The 17,860-nt window shown below is 39.3% G+C and overlaps 1 protein-coding gene across 2 annotated transcripts in view; it reads left to right on the top strand.

Annotated features, from left to right (window-relative positions):
* The window catches only part of ADAMTSL1 (ADAMTS like 1), a 397,281-nt gene that overhangs the window by 149,330 nt on the left and 230,091 nt on the right, over nucleotides 1–17,860 (top strand). For both annotated transcript variants that reach the window (XM_027862672.1, XM_027862671.1), the window contains exon 6: nucleotides 13,940–14,014. In XM_027862672.1, coding sequence (XP_027718473.1) covers nucleotides 13,940–14,014 — 75 coding nt within the window. The remainder of the gene's footprint in view (nucleotides 1–13,939; nucleotides 14,015–17,860) is intronic.

The following is a 17,860-nucleotide window of genomic DNA, read 5'->3' as shown; positions in this document are numbered from 1 at the left end:
ATGCACTGCATCCTGGATCACAGCCAGTTGTTCTGACTTTTATCTTGCCACTGGACTTCAATGACTCTGGAAGAGAGAGCGAAACTGACATCTTTGTGCAACTCTGCCTGGTCCTTACCAACAAAGGAACCCTGCTCCTTGGGGACAGCACCTTGTGATCACAAGATCCTCTTTCCACTCTGGAACTGCTGCCAGGAACTAGGGTTCTTGATCTTTTTCCACCTTGAAACTGTGACCAGGGCCGCTGTTCCCTTGTGACTGCAAGCACTCTTATCTGACCTGGAATTGGATAATAAGCAATGGAGTTGCCAAGCGGCACCCAGTCCTTCACCCAGTGCCAGCACAGGGATCTCCTGTCATATCTTTCTGACCAACTGTCCAATCTCCTTACTGTCTCTTGGTAGTGAGACCTCCCAGAGTTGCTGCCAGTGTTGCCACCCCATGAAGCTCTAGGCCAATCCCCACAGACCTCTCCTTCTGACATCCTAAGTTGTCTTGGGCTGGAAAAATGTCTCATTCCGACCTTCTGTTGGCCGTGCTGCTCCAGGATTCGATTTTATTATTTTAAAGTTGTTTGGAGGGGAATGTTAAGAGAGTTTGGCTAGAATGCTTCCTCTGCTCTGCTATCTTGGCTCTGCCCTCATACCCACGACCTCTTGAAGGAGCCCATTAGACTTTTGGACAGATCTAAGTCTTAGGAAATTTCCTCTGATCTGAGGGATCAACTCCTGTTATCCATTTTCATTCTGTCATTTTCAATGAGAAAGGTCATTCTCCTCTACACAGGAAACAGTAGCAAAATAAGAATTGAAAATCTCTGCCTTATCTCTGTTGTCATTTATTATCCCAATACACTCCATGCAGCAGTCTCATTCCTTCTTTGGTTTTCCTCTTTTCCTCAATATAGCAAAAAAAAAAATGAAAACCATATTAGTTTTCCTGTCAGTCTTAACTCATTCTAAGCTTTAGCACACCTGACATTACTTTTATAGGACCAAACTATACTCATAGTCATCCTCTTGCTTGTACTTTCTGTGTGTATCCTTTTTGTTTTGAGACTCAGTCTTCCTACCTTGCCCAGGCTGGATATAGAGTGGCTACTCATGGCCACTCCCATTGCTGATGGGTTTGGAAGCTTTAACCTGCTCCGTTTCCAGCTTAGGCTATTCTGACCCCTCCTTCATGGCTCCTGGCTCCCAAGAACTCACCATTATTGGTGCCAGGTTTAGCACAGATACCCAACCCACTTTAGCTCAGAAGTAATAAGCTCAAGCAATCCCACTGGACTCAGCCTCTCAAATAGTAGGGATTCAGGTGTGCAGCTATGCCCTGTTATGTGTATCTTTATTCTTTTACTTATAAATTGATTAGTGAGTTTTTTGTGCAACCACTGGTATCTTCAGACCACTCCAACAGAGCATAGATGTCACAATGAAAGGGCTTTGAAGGCCATCTTGTCCAACCCCACCATTTTATAGATTAGGTACCTGGGGCCAAGTAAGGTTGACTTTCCCAAAGTGACAAAAGACATTAATTAGTGAATCTAAGATTAAAACCAAGGTTGTGATTCCAAATTTCTATTATACTACTTTCTCACTGGAATTGTGCACATGTGCATCTTTAGAACATGTAGGCCCCTTTCTGAATTATCAACAGTGGGTAACCATTATCTCTTTTTACAGGTGTTATTGTATTCTAGATACTTGACATCTATCCAGGATGACAATGGACCTCTCTATGGTTATTTGCAGATTGACAATTGGGCATGAGACATGAACTCAAATAAATATGATACCATTTCAAATTTTTTTAAAGTCCATGGGCGGGGGTGAAAGGGAAATGAGTATTTTAAAGAAGAGATGACCTTTAGCTGGGGATGTTGGCATAGAGGACATGACCTCAAGCTCTACCTGTAACAAGTAGTTTAGTGTTCATTCTAAGTCCTATGGACAACACACGCAAATGCTTGGGGGCAGGAAAGAGCATTGTAAGAGTAGTAGTGGTAGTGCCATATAACCAGAACATAGAGTACAGGAAAGAGAATTAAGTGAAACAAAACTAGAAAAATATTAAGGACACGGATTATGGAGAGCCTGTCCTTAGTGTCAGGCTGTAGACACTGGGGCCACTGAAAGGTTTTGACCACAGAAGGAAACTGAGGTCCAGAAATTACCAAAAGTCATATCCAAAGGTGTCAAACATGTTGCCCAAGGACCAGCACACCTGCACAACTCCTAGGTGTAGCTCAAACCAGACTAAAATGATATTGGAAAATGTTTAATAAAATAAAGTACCTTAAAATGTAAATAATGTTAATTTGTGGTTTTCTAAGTCAGTATGCAATCCACAGATATTTGTTTCTATTTGAGACTGATACTACGCCACCACCACCTTAGACTTCCTGTTTGCAAATCCTATTGTGCTGATTGCGTCAAGCCTTAGAACAGTGCAGATGTTCCTGGAAGAGATCCGTAATCACTTCAAGGAGTTTAGTCTATCTATCCACATAGCAAAGTTCAAATGGATGAAGAATATCTATTGCCCATGTTTTAACATGGATTTGGGTAGATACCTTATAGAGCTTATCCTATAGTAAATACTTAGCATAGTGCCTGGCACATGGTAGATCCTTAATAAAAGTTTATTGATTGATTGATATGCATAAATCTACAGATATATCTATAACTATATAAAGAGATATCTATAGAGAGAGATCCTACAGCTCTATGTGGGACAGACAATACAGAGAGACAATGAGTTGGACCCAAGGAAGAACAGAACAAGCTACAATACTTTGGGGAAATTTCAAAGTCCCTTAACTGACCCCAAGCTTCTGAAAAGAGCCAAAGCCCATCTTTTCAATACTGACATTCTACCAGTGTTACTATATGGCAAAGAGACATGGAATACCTAGAATACCTAGAATACCTAGAAATGAGAGTAACACAGCAGGCAGGCACACGGTGAGTATGAGCAGGCTATCACATATAAGCAATGAAAAACTGTGAAGAAGAGAAATAGCCTGAAGGAATTGTGGGATAAGAAAGTAGATGGGCTAGTCACATGGCAAGAACAAAGAATGAACAAAGTACAAAAAGAGTAGTACTCATTCACCTCTAAGGTCCGATAGAGCTCTCATTCTCTTACTATTTCATCAAGTAAGAAGGTGGAATAGATCAGAGAGGGTCCAGTCTTCTTATCATTATTTGTTTTGTGGCATGTAAACTCAAGGCTCCTTAATTATATATTCATAGCATTGAACTCTATACTGTTCCCTGGGAACCTTTAAGTCAGACATTAATAAGGGTATCTTGCCTTTATATAAGACCTCCCACTCTAATTCTCTAATATTCCTGTGGTTCCATGCTTTCATCAATGGGAGCCCTCTCTCCAACCATGCAGACTGCAAACTACCCAATAGGCTGCATAGATACAACAATAACCACAAAGAAATTTCAATCCATCCCAACTTTCAAGCAGTTATTTTTTAAGTGGATAGTCTTCCTTTTTCCCTTATCCACCACCATGTCTGTCTTCTGCTCCATCTCTTCACTAGTCACGCAGGAGAATGAACCCTGAAGTACTAGCTCTGATATTCATAATGGGAGGTCATTTGTGAGTTTGGTGGCATGAAAAACTGAAACCAAGTTGGGCAGACTCAGAAGGAATAAACATTAAGCAGGCAGAGCATCAGAGAGCATCTTCTGGTCTGCAAATACCTAAATAAAGTGTATTGTAGTGGAGACCTTCAGTGGGTAAATTATATAATACAAAACCCGATGATTGCATATCATGATAAAATGCAATTGTTCCCCTTACCTTAGCCCTGTATGTCCTCAGGACCAAATGATTTATGCCAATAAAGCACAGCCTGAGCATAAAACACACCAAAATCTATAGCAGATGGCGAACAAGCCCACTCATTTATATTTCTTCCATGCTAGAAGACCCCTACGCCTCATATTTACAAACTGAGAAGTGACCCATGGGCAGGTTGGAGATTAGCCTGCCACGTGAATCTGATTGTATAAATATGCAGCTCACCATTCCAGGGGAATGTGCTCTGCTGTGTCCTTTCCTTCTGGTCTGCCAAAAGTCACCAAGAGCTTTGTTTTCTCCAAGCCTCAAGCACATTTCATGTTCCCCACATTGAATTCATTTTCTATCTGAACTTACAGAATTGTATTTTTTTCCCTTTGTGCTATCAGGCCACAGTGGAATACAGAAAGGAAAAAATGGGGAGGTGGGAGAGGAAGGGAGGGTGTAAAAAGGGGATAATGGAGAGTGCCAGAGAAAAAGAGAAGTTGAAGGTCCCTTAAAAATAGTTATTACATGCTACGAAGGGAAAAACACTTAAGATTAAAATATAGCCAACCCTTTCTAAGTTTTTCAAGGGGAAATAATTGTGTTGATACTCAGTCTTTTTAACTCTACCCATTCCCACCATCTTCCTTCTCTCTGCACTCCCAACATAAAAGAACATCAGATTAATTTCAGATCATATATTTTGTTTCAGGCTCTTGAAATTAATGACATATTCATGTAATGCTTATAACAATAATAATAATAATAATAATGCCTTATATGGCACCAGGGCCAACCCTAGGTAAAATTGTGACATAGGTCTAGTTTGAATTTGATGTCTTCTGGCTTCCTTTTTTCCTTCCCATCACACACACACACACACACACACACACACACACACACATACACACACATTCAGGGTCCTTATGACCTTTAACAGGCTCCTTTTCAACACATGTTCCTAGGAAAGAACCAAATGATCCCCTTCACACTGATAAATAAAAGAAAACTTAGTATGTTACTCCCCTCAGGTATAGCTACATTTTAAGAGTGGATAGAAGTCCCTATTTGGCTTAAGTCAAAGGAAATAAGGTTGTATTATGGGATTTCAGATATAATATGGCTAAATTGGGGAGATGTATTTTCCTTAAGCTGGTCAAATGTAGGTCATCCATTTCTGAGCCTTGTTACTGGAGGTGGCTTTTCAAGATACAGCCTCAGGAACACAGAAGTCCCACTTCTTTGTAATAACAGCTCATGTTTCCCTAGTGCTTTGCCTTTTACTAAGTACTTTCCTCCAGGCAACTCTGTAATTACAAGTTGTTATGCCCATTTTACAGATTAGGAAACTAAAAAGTTGCCATATGGAAGAAGGATTAAACTTGTTTTACAGGGTGTACCCTGAGGTCAGAACTTGGAGTAACAGGTTAAAAAAAAAAAGTTACAGAGACACAGATTTCAGTTCATTATCAGGGGAAAATGTCCTGATAATTAAAAATGTATAAAAGTATAATGGGCCACCTCAGGAGGTAGTAAGTTCACTATCACTGAGGCCTTCAGAAATCCCCATCAGGGATGTTATAGAAGGGATTCCCAATTGGGATTGTTGTATTAGCTAACCTTAACCTTACAAGTCTTTTTGTTGTTATTGTTCAGTTATTTTAGTTGTGCCTGACTCTTCATGACCCCATTTGGGATTTTCTTAGTAGAGATACTAGAGTGGTTAGCCATTTCCTTCTCCAGCTCATTTTACAGATAAGGAAACTGAGGCAAACATGGTATAGTGACTTGCCCGGGATCACACAGTGAGTAAGTGTCTGAGACTGTATTTGAACTCATGAAGATGAGTCTTCCTGGCTCCAAGCCTGGCACTCTATCTACTTTGCCACTTAGCTGCCTCAGAGTTTTGAGTGAGCTACTGTTCACATAACTAGTGACATAACCAAGACTCAAAACCAGGTCTTCCAGTGCCATTTCCAGATTGCTTTCCTCTATACCAGGCTGCCTCTAATATGCAAATTAGAAAGATTTGAGTTTGAACTGAGCTCCCTATCAAAAACCTTTCCCTTTTCTCTCTTGGTCAATAGAAGCAGATAGGTGGCATAGTGGATAAAATGCTGGGCCTGGAATCAGGAATTAATCTCTGACCTGAGGCACTTACTAGCTGTGTGACTCTGGGGAAGTCATTGAACCTCTGTCTGCCTCAGTTTCCTCAACTGTAAAATGGGGATAATAATGGCATTTACCTTCCAGAGTTGTTGTGAGGTTTAGAGGAAGTAGTATTTGTTAAGTACTTAGCATAGTACCTGGCACTATGTAATAGGTACTTAAAAATTATTTTCTTCCTTCCTTCCCTTCCCTTCCCTATGCCATTAGCTCTGGGACTACAGTTGTTAATTCAACGCTTCTAGCATGTTGTCAATGTTCTCTGGAGCAGTAAGCAAGAGGCCTAGGGCTCTTGTCCCAGCTCTGCTATTACCTAGATCTGTGTGACCTCATCACTTTTCTGGGTTTTATTTTCAGCAGCTGTCAAATAAGGATGTTGGACTCAGTGATCCTTAAGGTCTCCCCCTAGCTCTAAAATTTTTCTATCCCAAAGAACTATTAGAATTTTAAATTATATCACCAGTGGAAATGTTCTAAATTAATAATGGCCAAGTCATTGCTTACCTTGATGTGGTAGTTGGATTGAACCAAAAATATACAACGCTTAGATTGGACAGGTATTAAGTGAGCCTTTTGAGAACCCTCAGGCAGAAATTCAGCCCCATACCCCTGCCTATCTTGGCGTATCAGATAAATATGCCTCTTGAGCTGAGCCATTCTGGCCTCATTTGTTAGGCCAGGTCAGACAAGCAAGGCCTTGCCTGAGATAGGACTCTTGCTTCAATGAAAAAAAAAAGAGAGAGAGAGAGAGAGTCAGCCACGCCAAAGAAGGTTCTTGATCTTAACAATCTACCCCTGCTTAGAAAAATAAGCAAGGGCATGGTAGGAGCCCTTAGGCATTTGGGTATACTCTCCAAGTCAGCAAAGCTTTCTTCATCCTTTTCCAAGGTTCTTCAGTTTGGGAGTGGGGGCTGGGGGTAGGATGCCCTACTGCAGTACTCAGGAGGCCCTGCTAAGGAACTGGAAAAGGAAGGAAGAAGAGAGAAGTGGAAACTATCCTTCTCCAATAACCTGAATGGTGAGGATCCGTGTTATGTGAGAAGAATCCTGGAAATGGCTCTAGAGAGTCTATGTTTAAATCTGGTACTTCATGTTTTACCTTGGACAAGTCATTTAACTTCTCCTTGTCTCTGTTTCTTCATCATTCATTTTACATAAAAGATTTACATTAAATTATAGGTTCTTAACCAGGGATCCATGCACTTCTCCCTGCCCCACCAGTACTCTGTGAAAATGGATGGGAAAAAAAAACAACTTTATTTTACCATAACTGATTTCTTTTGTAATCCTATGAGTTTTATTTTGTGAATTTAAAAAAGTTATTCTAAGAAGGTGTCCATAGGTTTCATCAGAGGTGTCTGTGACACATGCAAAAAAGATCCAGAATCCCTGGAGAAGATCATCTCCAAGATTCCTTCCAGCTCTAAATCCTAAGCAAAGCCTTATAGAATTTAAGTAGCCAACTGGCTGAGTTTCACTTTCTTTCATGAGATTGCAAGTTGTCATTTGATCCAAATGAAGTGTGTTGTGGAGGACTGAATACTTTACCTGAATAAAAGAAAGAAGTTATTTTATCTAGAAAATGGTAATGCATGTAAGGACACTATCCCCTCAGAGTCTTCACTATACTGGGCCATTTGGCAATGCCTGGGTTCCAGATAGAACATCTTCCTTCCTAAGTCACTTATGGGATGATAAGTTTTGATGTGGCCAATAGCAATTTCTAGGCCCCGTTAATTTAGAAAAATCCAGCCTACTAGAGTCAAAAAGAACTACATCTGACACATATTAGCTGTGTGACCATGGACAAGTTACTTAACCACTCAGTACTCTAGGAAACTTACAAAGACTAAGTTACAGATGAGTTGCCCATCTGAGTCAGTGGAGCAAGTTTCCATATTCAATATCCTGTTCCATGTTTTTTTAATTAAATTTTATTTTTTTAAATCAATGAAAATTCACCTTCTCTCCATCCCCCCTCTTCTACCATCATTTTCCATTGAAAAAGGAAGGAAAGGGGTAGAGAGGAGGGGAGAGGAAAGGAGAGGAAAACCTGTTATAAATATGTTTAGTCAAGCAAAACAAATTCCCACTTTGGCCTTTTCCAGTATGTGTGTGTGTGTGTGTGTGTGTGTGTGTGTGTGTGTGTGCATGTGTCTGTGTGTGTCTGTGTGTCTGTGTGTCTGTCTTAGTCTATACTCTGAATCTGTCATCTCTCTGTTGGAGGTAGCTAGCATGTTTTATCATAAGTCATCAGGAATCATTGTTGATCATTGCATTGATCTTTCACAGCTCTTTGTCTTTACAATATTGTTGTTACTGTATAAACTATTTTCCTCATTCTGCTTACTTCACTCTGCATCAGTTTATACAAATATTTCCAAGTTTCTCTATAATCATCTTTTTCATCATTTTGTCTTCCATTGCATTCATATACTATAACTTAATCATCCCATCCTGAAATAATGAGCAACCCTTCATTTTCTAGTTCTTTGCTACCACAAAAAGATCTGCTATATTTTTTTTACATCCTTAGAGTTTTGTTTTGTTTTTTTAATTTAGGACTTAACTTTTCTTTAATTCATCCTCTCTCTTATCCACCCCACCCCCCCCACATACTTTCTCATCATTTCCTCCTATTTTTCTTTTAAGTGAAACGTATTTCTATAATCCCGTGTCTGTGTGTGCATGTGTATGTGTATTCTTCCCTCCTTTGGCCAGTTCCGATGAAAGTAAGGTTCAAATGTCATCCACACCCCTGCACCCCCTCCTCCTTGTTTGTATAGGCTTCTGCTTATGTACCCCAAGTATATGAGATGATTTTCCCCATCCTTCTTCTCTCCCCCCCCATTAGTATGTTATTACTCTTCCCTTTTCTTTCCATTCTTCTTTTAAGATTACCAAAATAAAGCAGAACTACTCCCGGGCCCTTTGGTCTAATTGAACTCCCTTTATGACCTTTGATGACAATAGGGTTCAGAAAGAACACATATGTCATCTCCCTATATTCTAATGTAAGCAGTTTGTCCTCGGTTCCTGATGATTGTTCCTTCCTAGTGACCTTTTTATGTTTCTCTCAACTCCTGTGTTTGTATTTCAAAGTTTCTATATGGCTCTGATCTTTTCACAATTCTTTCTGGTAGGCATGATTATCATCTTTGTTTTACAGATGAAGAAACTGAGGCTGAGAGAAGGCTTGTCCCAAGTCATTTAGGTAGTAAGCAGCAAAGCTGGAATTTGAACCCGCATCCTTTGCTTCCAAATTCAGCAGTTTTTGTTGTCAGGCATATATTTACACATCAGGCTTACTAGCATAGTGAGATGAAGGGGAAAATTCCTCTCCCACTCAGCTACTCATTCTTTTTCTATGTCCCACTGCCCTCAGAACCCCATTCTTTTTTTTTTCTTTTTACAGAGGAGGAAACCGAGGTGCAGGAAAGAAACATGGTTCTTTTCCGTAAGGAAGTGAACCCCTCTAATTTCTGCCCACTCTGCTTGACCTAGCAAAGGAAGAGTGCTATGTCAGCATCTGAGAAATAATGGTCCCTTCCCTCTTCTGAAAAAAAAAGAGGCCCACTAATAGTGAGTGGGTGAGAAGGCAATGAGCTGAATGTGTGCAGAACCAGAATTTCCCTTTCACATGCACTCTCTTTGACCTGCAGATAAACAAAGACTTTCTATTTCTAGAAATCCAATTGCTCTGACTGAAGTAACCATTTTTTTAAAGCTTCAAAGAGCATTTCTTTATGCATACGCCTTAAGAGCATTGTGGGACTGGTCCCAATTTTTTTTTCTCTTTTTCTTGTTTTTATATAACAAACACTCAAAACTTTTCTACCTGGAACTAAGTCCTAGTGGTTTGGTTTTACTTCCTCCAACTCCGTGTGATGTGAAAAACAGAGCTATGAGTTTTATCAAATCAGTAAGATACTGGATACTGATGGAAACTTGGTACCTGTAAAATCTTCACCCTGCATAAATAGGGTTGAGAACCAGCTTTTTTTTTTTAATCAAAGGTGAACCTTTTAACTCTAGTATGCTAAAACTATTATTAAACAAGATAGACTCATGCAAGCACTTGATTTTTAGAAATGTCAACTGAGATTTCTTTGCAAAATGATCAATCAGCAATCATTTATTAGACTCCTACCACATGCCAGGTCTTGATGATACAAAGATAGAATTGAGATTGTCCCTGCTGCAAAGTGCATATGTTTTACTGGGGTATAAAATATGTTCTCAGAAAAATAAATGTAGGATATATACAAAATAAATAATATACAGTGAAAGGCATTAGTAACTGGGCAAAATCAGAGGGGGCCTCTTGAAGGAGGTGGAACTTGAGTTAGCCCTAAGTTACGGGTTCTGAGAAGCGGAAGTGAAGAGAGACAGTATTGCAGTCATGGAGTAAGGGAACAGATAGAATGTCAAATTTAGGAAGGAGTAAATAGTGCAATCTGGACAGAATATAGAGTGTGCATGTGAGGGGAGTAGTATTTAATCACCCTTGAAAGATAGGCCGTGGCCAGATTGTGAAGAGTTTTCAATGGCCAAAAATATATGGAGTTTCTGTTTTGTCCTGAAGACATTAGAAAAGTATTTGAGGTTTTTAAATGAAGCTTCAGGAAGGCAATGACTTTGTCATATGTTACTTTTATGTACCTCCAGGTACCTAGCACACCTTCCACAATTAGAACCAGATCTTATTTCCTCCAATGAAGTATAAGTGCCTTGAGGGTATGGCCTGACTTACTTTTGTATTTGTATCCCCAGAGACTGACATGTAGTAGGTGCTTTATTGATACCTCTTCACGAAATTAGGACCAACTCTCATTTCCCTCAATGGAGTACAAGTGCCTTGAAGGCATGGCTTGGATCACTTTTGTATTTGTATCCCCAGACCCTGACACATAGTAGGTGCTTTATTGATACATCTTCATTGATCAAATCTCATGTGGTTAGTTCAGGGGTATGTGAGAGATGAGGCTACATCTGACTTATTTCAGCATGGTAGTTCTACTTTTCCATGCTCATCTTCTCAACAGGGCTTCTTGTTTACAAAGGCAAATGTGGAGAACACGTAATACACATGAATTTGGAGAGGTTTCATTAACTTCTGACTGTATACAGTATGCACAGTGTCAGGGATATAAATATAGAGACAATATAGTTCATGCTGTCTGGGAGTTTGCAGTCTAAATGGGGGCAAAGACAGGTATACAAATAATTAGGATGCAAGGGAGAGTGAGAAAAATGCGAAGTCAAGACAAAGGAGAGTCAAACATTTAAGGGAGAGGTCACTTTTACCTGAAAGCATCAGTGAAAGCTTCATGGAACCTAAGTTGGGTCTTTGATGAAAGGAGGGACATCAATAGATAGTAATGGATCAGGGAGGGCATTCCAGGCATGGGGATGCCGAGAACAAAGGCAGCAAGACATAAGAAGGTGGGATTAGAATGGAAGATAAGGCTATATCAGATTGTGGGCAGTCTTGGGGAGGGAGGTGGGAAGGGAGGGGGAGAAAAATTTAAAACTCAAAAGCTTATGGAAGTGATTGTTGTTAAATCAAAATAAACTAATAAAAAAATAAAAAATAAGGCATTAAAAAAAAGAATGGAAGATAAGAATCTTTGGCTGGAATGTAGGAAATACCAAGTGGGAAGTTAGGAAAGCAATACCTCCAACAGGTTGGATCCAAACTGCACAAAATGACTGCTAAGATTAGGAGTTTACTCCATTTTCAAAAGTAAGAAGTAATGGAAAGAACAGTTTTTGGAACCTATGGCCCTAGATTCAAGTATCAACTCTGCAACTTAGTATATGATAGTGAGCAAGATAACTTTCCATCTCTGAGCCTCAGTTGCTTTATCTGTGAAATGAGAGAGTTAGACTACATGATCTCTATGCTCCTTTCTAGTTCTGGCATTTTGTGTTCTAAGGTCCCTTCAAATTCTGGCAGTCTGTGGTTCTGTGATGTGTTCCCCCAAAGTGCCAAGATCAGGGCTCTAGACAAAGTAAGCACTTGGTTTTTTTAAACAAATGAGACAGAGAGGGAGAAAGAGAGGGAGAGAGGGAGGGAGGGAGGAAGAAAGGGGGGGAGGGAAGGAGGGAGGAGGAGAGAGAGAGAGACAGAAGGAGGGGAGGGAGAGAGAGAGAAAGAGAGAGAGAGCACATTGAAATATTGATGATTTAAACACTCTCAAAACATAATTCAGGTTTATGCAAACATGCAAACAGATTCCCAGACAGTATTTGAACATAGAAATGAGTTTCAAACTTAAAAGGCTTCCTCCTGCCTGGATTGTTTCATTGGCCCTGTGACCTTGGCCAAGTGATTTAATCTTCCTGAATTTCATTTTTCTCATCTGTAAAATTAGGATAAGGATACTTTCACTCCATACCTCATCAGGATGTTATCAGCAAAGCACTTCATGGGACATTATGGTTAGTATTGGACTCAGAATCAAGATCTGACTTCTAATCCCACTTCTCACTCCCACTAGCTTTGTGACCTCGAACAACTCATTTAAGTTCTCCAAGGCTCAGTTTTCTTCTCTGTAATATGGGAATAATAATACAATAGTACTTCCTGGGATTGTTTTGAGGATCAGATGAGGTAATGGATAATGCTACATAGATACAGGAACTATGACAATTTAAAAAGTACTGTGACAGTGAAAGCTTTTAACATCCCTGCCTACCTCACAGGAGTGAGTTACTATAAATTAAGTGTAAGTTTTTTTGAAAACTGTAAAGCACTATACAGGTCTAAGTTAACATTTATATTATCAGTGAAATTGTAAGTAAAACTGCCCATTGGCTTTCCTTTGTTGTTGTTATTCTAATGATTTCCTTCAGGGTAGAAGGTCATTTTAATGGACGCTTTTCCTTTAAATACCCACCTTATTACGGACCTATTACAAGCAAAATAAAATAAGCTATAAAGAGGAAAAGAAAAACAAGTGAACCTGCTTGTGAGGTCCTGGAAAGGGAAATGCGTCATTTGCACATGGTGACAGACATTGCCAAGCTACGGCTTTTGCCTTTTTTAAAAAGGAAAAGTTAATGAATACTTATTGTGTACCTACTATGTACCAGAGCATACAGAGGATACAAAAGATTCAGGAACTGTGACCCTTACTCCTTAAACACTTAGGAGACATACATATACACAGATATGTTTATGTGTATTGTACTGTTTGTATACATTATACATACATATACAGAATGTAATCATTCTGTATATGTATGTATAATGTATACAAACTTATATTTTATATAATTTCTATTGTATATATACTCACCTATTTCTATTTTATCAGTATATGTTTATATATATACATATGTTTCTAACATACACACACATACACATATATATATATATATATTTTCCCCTCCTTCTGCCTTTTCTCTTATTCCTCTCCCAACTGAAATTTAAAAGTAATTCTTAGAGATTTGTGTGGGTCCCACTGTGGTTCAGTGACTGCTTTATGGTCACACAGCTAACAAGTGTCAGAGCATGACTTGAATCCAGGGCTTCTTCATGCCAAGATCAGCTCGATCTTCACCAAATCATGCTACCTTTCCTCATCACATACACTATAAGCCAAAGTTATGGAACAGTCTGAAATAAATTCTATTTTAATTGGAAACAAAATCTGAAATGAAGAATTGAAAGTCCCCTTTGCAATCATTTATCATCATTTGGGATAGAGAAAGAAAGAAAGAAAAAGAAAGAAAGAAGGAAAGAAGGAAAGAAAGAAAGAAAGAAAGAAAGAAAGAAAGAAAGAAAGAAAGAAATTAGTAGTTATTTTTGAGTAACTTTGGAGGGAGGCAAGTTGAGGAGATAGTTTTTAGTACCCTAACTACAGGGTTTCATTTTCAAATGTAAAAAAAAAAAAACCACAGAATCTCAAACTGATTATCTCTGTATATATGTGTAAATCTGTCTTATTTTGTTTCTCTACAGCTGACGATACCGTGGTTGCCATTCCCTATGGAAGCAGACATGTTCGCCTTGTCTTAAAGGGACCTGATCACTTGTGTAAGTAACTTGATCAATTGCCTTCCTAGATATAATCTGCTATAGCACAGTCCTTATTCCTCTACTTGTGATTGAGGTTTATGTTTATTTTTTTCTTCCCACCAAAAACTGAAACACAGAAATAACAAATCTTTCAACTCTACTATAAAAATTGTATTTTGAATGCTACTGTTTATTTCTTGGCTGATTCATTTGATGCTAGAAAGCTCTGTAGCAGTTATTTCTAACCAGATTGACAGCGAAGAGTACAGAATATACATACCCAGCTGACAAGTTTCTTTTTTTCTGGAGTCCATTCCTTTCTGTCTCTGTCTCTCTTTGTCTCTGTCTCTGTCTCTGTCTCTCTCTCTCTCTCTTCCCTCCTCCTCCTCTCTGTCTCTCTTTTTCCCCTGATTTCTTCACTCTTTTTATTCTTTTAGTTCAGAGTGACATAAAATAAACAAGTGAGTTTCTAACCTGTAGTGCCTAAGGGAAGTAATTCAGTTCAACAAATGATTTTGAACACCTACTGTGTGTCCAAGGAATTCAACTTATCAAGTTAAGTCAATGAGTATTTATTGAGTGCTTATTTAATGCTACATAGACTTATATAGTCCTGATATCTTAAGTTAGCAGTAGTTAGAATGCAGAATCCAAGTGTAGGCATTTTGTTTACAGTTTCTAACACCAAGTGGTAGAGTTGCCTCACCAAAGTTTTTTCACTACATTGAAAGAATTGATCTGTATTTTTGGCCTTTTAGCTATACAGGGTCAGGGTCACCTTTTAAAAATTATTTTCTTCTTTTAAGTTTATGGCTATTTAGATGTAGATCTGTGAATTACAAGCAGAAAATTATGGGCTATAAACCAGGAAGGGGGGTGGGGAGAACATCCTAAGGTTTTTTTAAAAGTTCAGTTTGACTGAAATTCTTCACTTTAACGGGCCCCTTGGGCATCCCTGATCAGCTCCACTGTGGTTGATTCTCTCTTCCCAGTAAATGATCTATCTTCTGTTGCCTCTCCACACATGCATATGCAACTGACTTAGATAGCAAACATTATCTTTTGGCCATTGAGTCTGGATGAAATCACTACTAAGAAACAAGAAAGACAAATAAGAGCCCCTAACAGTAAAACAAGAAAACCAACTATGGGGCTCTTTATAAAAATACAAATGAAAATGTCTGATGGTAGTGGTAGTGGGGAGGGAAGGATACATGGAACCTGTATGTGTCTTTAAAGAATAAGAAAGAATAGAATGGAACTTAAGCACAATTGAAGGAGGGCAATCTCTTACCTCCTCAGAAACCAAGTTCATTTCTAGCTTTGGACAACTCCATAAAATACACTGTTTCCATGTCAAAGGACTTTATACGTGCATGTGAACTATAGCTGTTCAGAAGATTCTTTTTCCCCTTTGCGAATAGAGCAGGGTTGACTGCCGGCTCACTGCCGGTGTAGCAACCACACTCAAAAACAGTATTTTTCTGGGCAATGACACACTAAAATAAAATCTCCAAGCCAAGGCCATCAGAAAACGAGGAAGAAGCTGGCTTCACTAGAAAGCAGTGAGCCCAAAGGAATGGATTAAAGTGAGTATTTTAGAATAGACCAGTCTCTGTTTTACTTGCTATAAAGGTACAATGAAACTGGAAAACTAAGTTATTTAGCCTAATCAGCAAAGTGACCCAAGGGCTACAAAGCCAATCAGATTTATAGAAGACAAAAAAGTGAAATAAAATCTGCTAAATCCTTTATTTCAGCACATCGAGTTTTTGTTGAAAACTCAAGCATTATTTCTAAGAAGTAATCCTCCTACTCTCCCTCTTCCTACCCCTTGCCACCATTTTTGGAGATTGCACAGCAAAATGAATGTCTGAGTAAGCAACATTGGGTTCCTCCTCCATTCTTTCCCTCCCTACTCCCAGAGGCTGATCCAGTTTTGGCAGAGTCTTGAGTATTCAGGTCCAGATTGGAACAGACCCAGATGGATTGGCCTGGCTCTAGGTCATCTTCCTGAAAGAGCCTCAGGAAGCCAATTCAATCCCACAGCCAGAGCAGCCTTAGACCTCCAGGGCTAGGCTAGAACCAGCTTCTGTTGCAAGGCCAGTGATAATATTAGTTAGTTGGATAAAGGCCAGAGGACATGCTTATCAAATCTGTAGATAATACAAGGCTAGGAAAAAAGAACTAATAGATGTTGTTTACATGTTGTCTCTAATACCATCAAGATTCGAAAAAAGATACTTTGGGGTTCAAAGGATGAGCCTAAGCTAACAAGAAGAAATTTAAATGAAACTCATGTGGGAATGCAAATTTTATCTAGGAGAATTGTTCCTTGTCTTGGATTTGTCTTAGGTTTGAAAATCAGCTATGCAAGTACAAGATGGCAGGGGAGGAGATGGGGGGCGGGCATGGCTTAATGGGAGGTCAGGTGAAAAAGATCCAGTTTACATAATGATGTGGGAAAACAAAAACCCTCTAGTACAATTATGCTTTATTAAGAGAATCCAGTGTCCAAACTGAGGAAGGTTGTAGTCCTGTTTTCTCTGCCCTGGTCAAATCTAACCTGGAATACTTTATTCAGTTCTTAAATGGCTAGAGTATTAGCAAGGCAGTCAACTAGGTGGTGCAATCAGAATCAGTAGAGTCCTGGAATCAAAGTTCTGAGAAGTCAGAAAGACCTGAGTTCAGATTCTGCCTCAAACCATTCTCCAGCTGTGTGACCCATTTCAAATCATTTGACCTCTCTCTTCCCTAGTTTCTTTGTCTGTCAAATGAAAATAACAATAACATCTACCTCAGAGGATTTTGTGAAGATTAAGTAAGATAAATATATAAATCCTTTTGCAAGCCATAAATGTTAGCTATCATTATTAATATTATCACTATTTTCAGAGGGAGGCAACAAGGACAGGTAAGGGAAGAGGACATCATGCCATCAGATCAGTTGAAGGAAGAAGGGATGCTTAGCCTAGAAAAGAGAAGACCTATGGCAACATGGTAGCTGTCTTCAAGCATCCAAAAGGCTATCATATGGAAGAAATGATTTGACTTATTTTATCAAGTTCCAGAGGGTAGAAGTAAGACTAATGGATTATAAGGAGATATATTTCAGAAACCTGAGTATAAAGAACCACTTTGTAACAATCAGAGCTATTTGAAATTGGAATGGGGTAGTGAGCTCCCCAGCCCTGGAACTGTTTAAGAAGAGGCTAGAAAGGCATTTTTCAGTTGTCCATAGAGGAGATGTCCCTCTCGGCAGGGAACGGGACTGGATTGGATAATGTGCTTCTAGACCAGGAGTCCTTAACATTTTTCGTGTCATGTTCCTCTTGGCAGTCTGACAAAGCATATGAACCCTTTCTTAGAGTGTTTGTAAATGAATAAAATAAGATAGATAAGGTTACCAAGGAGAACAATTATATTGAAAGATTTATTAATATCTATATTTTTTAAGTTCACATATCCCAGGTTTAAGAACCCCTATTCAAGAGCAGTCTGTGTATATACCTAAAGGAGCAGGTTAATGAGGTTCAGGGGAGGGGGAAGAGACCAAAAAAAACCCCACAAAATACAGAAACTAAAAAAGGGTCTGGAACCTCTCTCCAGAGTCTAGACCAGGGATGGGGAACCTGTGGCCTCAAGGCCACATGTGCCCTCTAGGGCCTCAAGTGCAGTCAATCCAATGTGAATTCAGTCAAAGAGCCACACTTGAGGCCCTAGAGGGCACATGTGGCCTTGAGGCCCCAGATTCCCCATCCCTGGTCTAAAGCAATATGAGGTTATTGCAGTTGGGCTCCTTTCCACTGAGTTACATTTTTTCGTCAAGACTGAATGGTGTGGTACAATGTCAGAAACTGTGTA

This window comes from Vombatus ursinus, unplaced genomic scaffold, assembly GCF_900497805.2.
Source record: "Vombatus ursinus unplaced genomic scaffold, bare-nosed wombat genome assembly UNPS02014770.1, whole genome shotgun sequence".
NCBI classification, from domain to species: domain Eukaryota; kingdom Metazoa; phylum Chordata; class Mammalia; order Diprotodontia; family Vombatidae; genus Vombatus; species Vombatus ursinus.
Note: the sequence above shows the minus strand (reverse complement) of the source record. Positions and strands in the feature narration are given on the sequence as shown.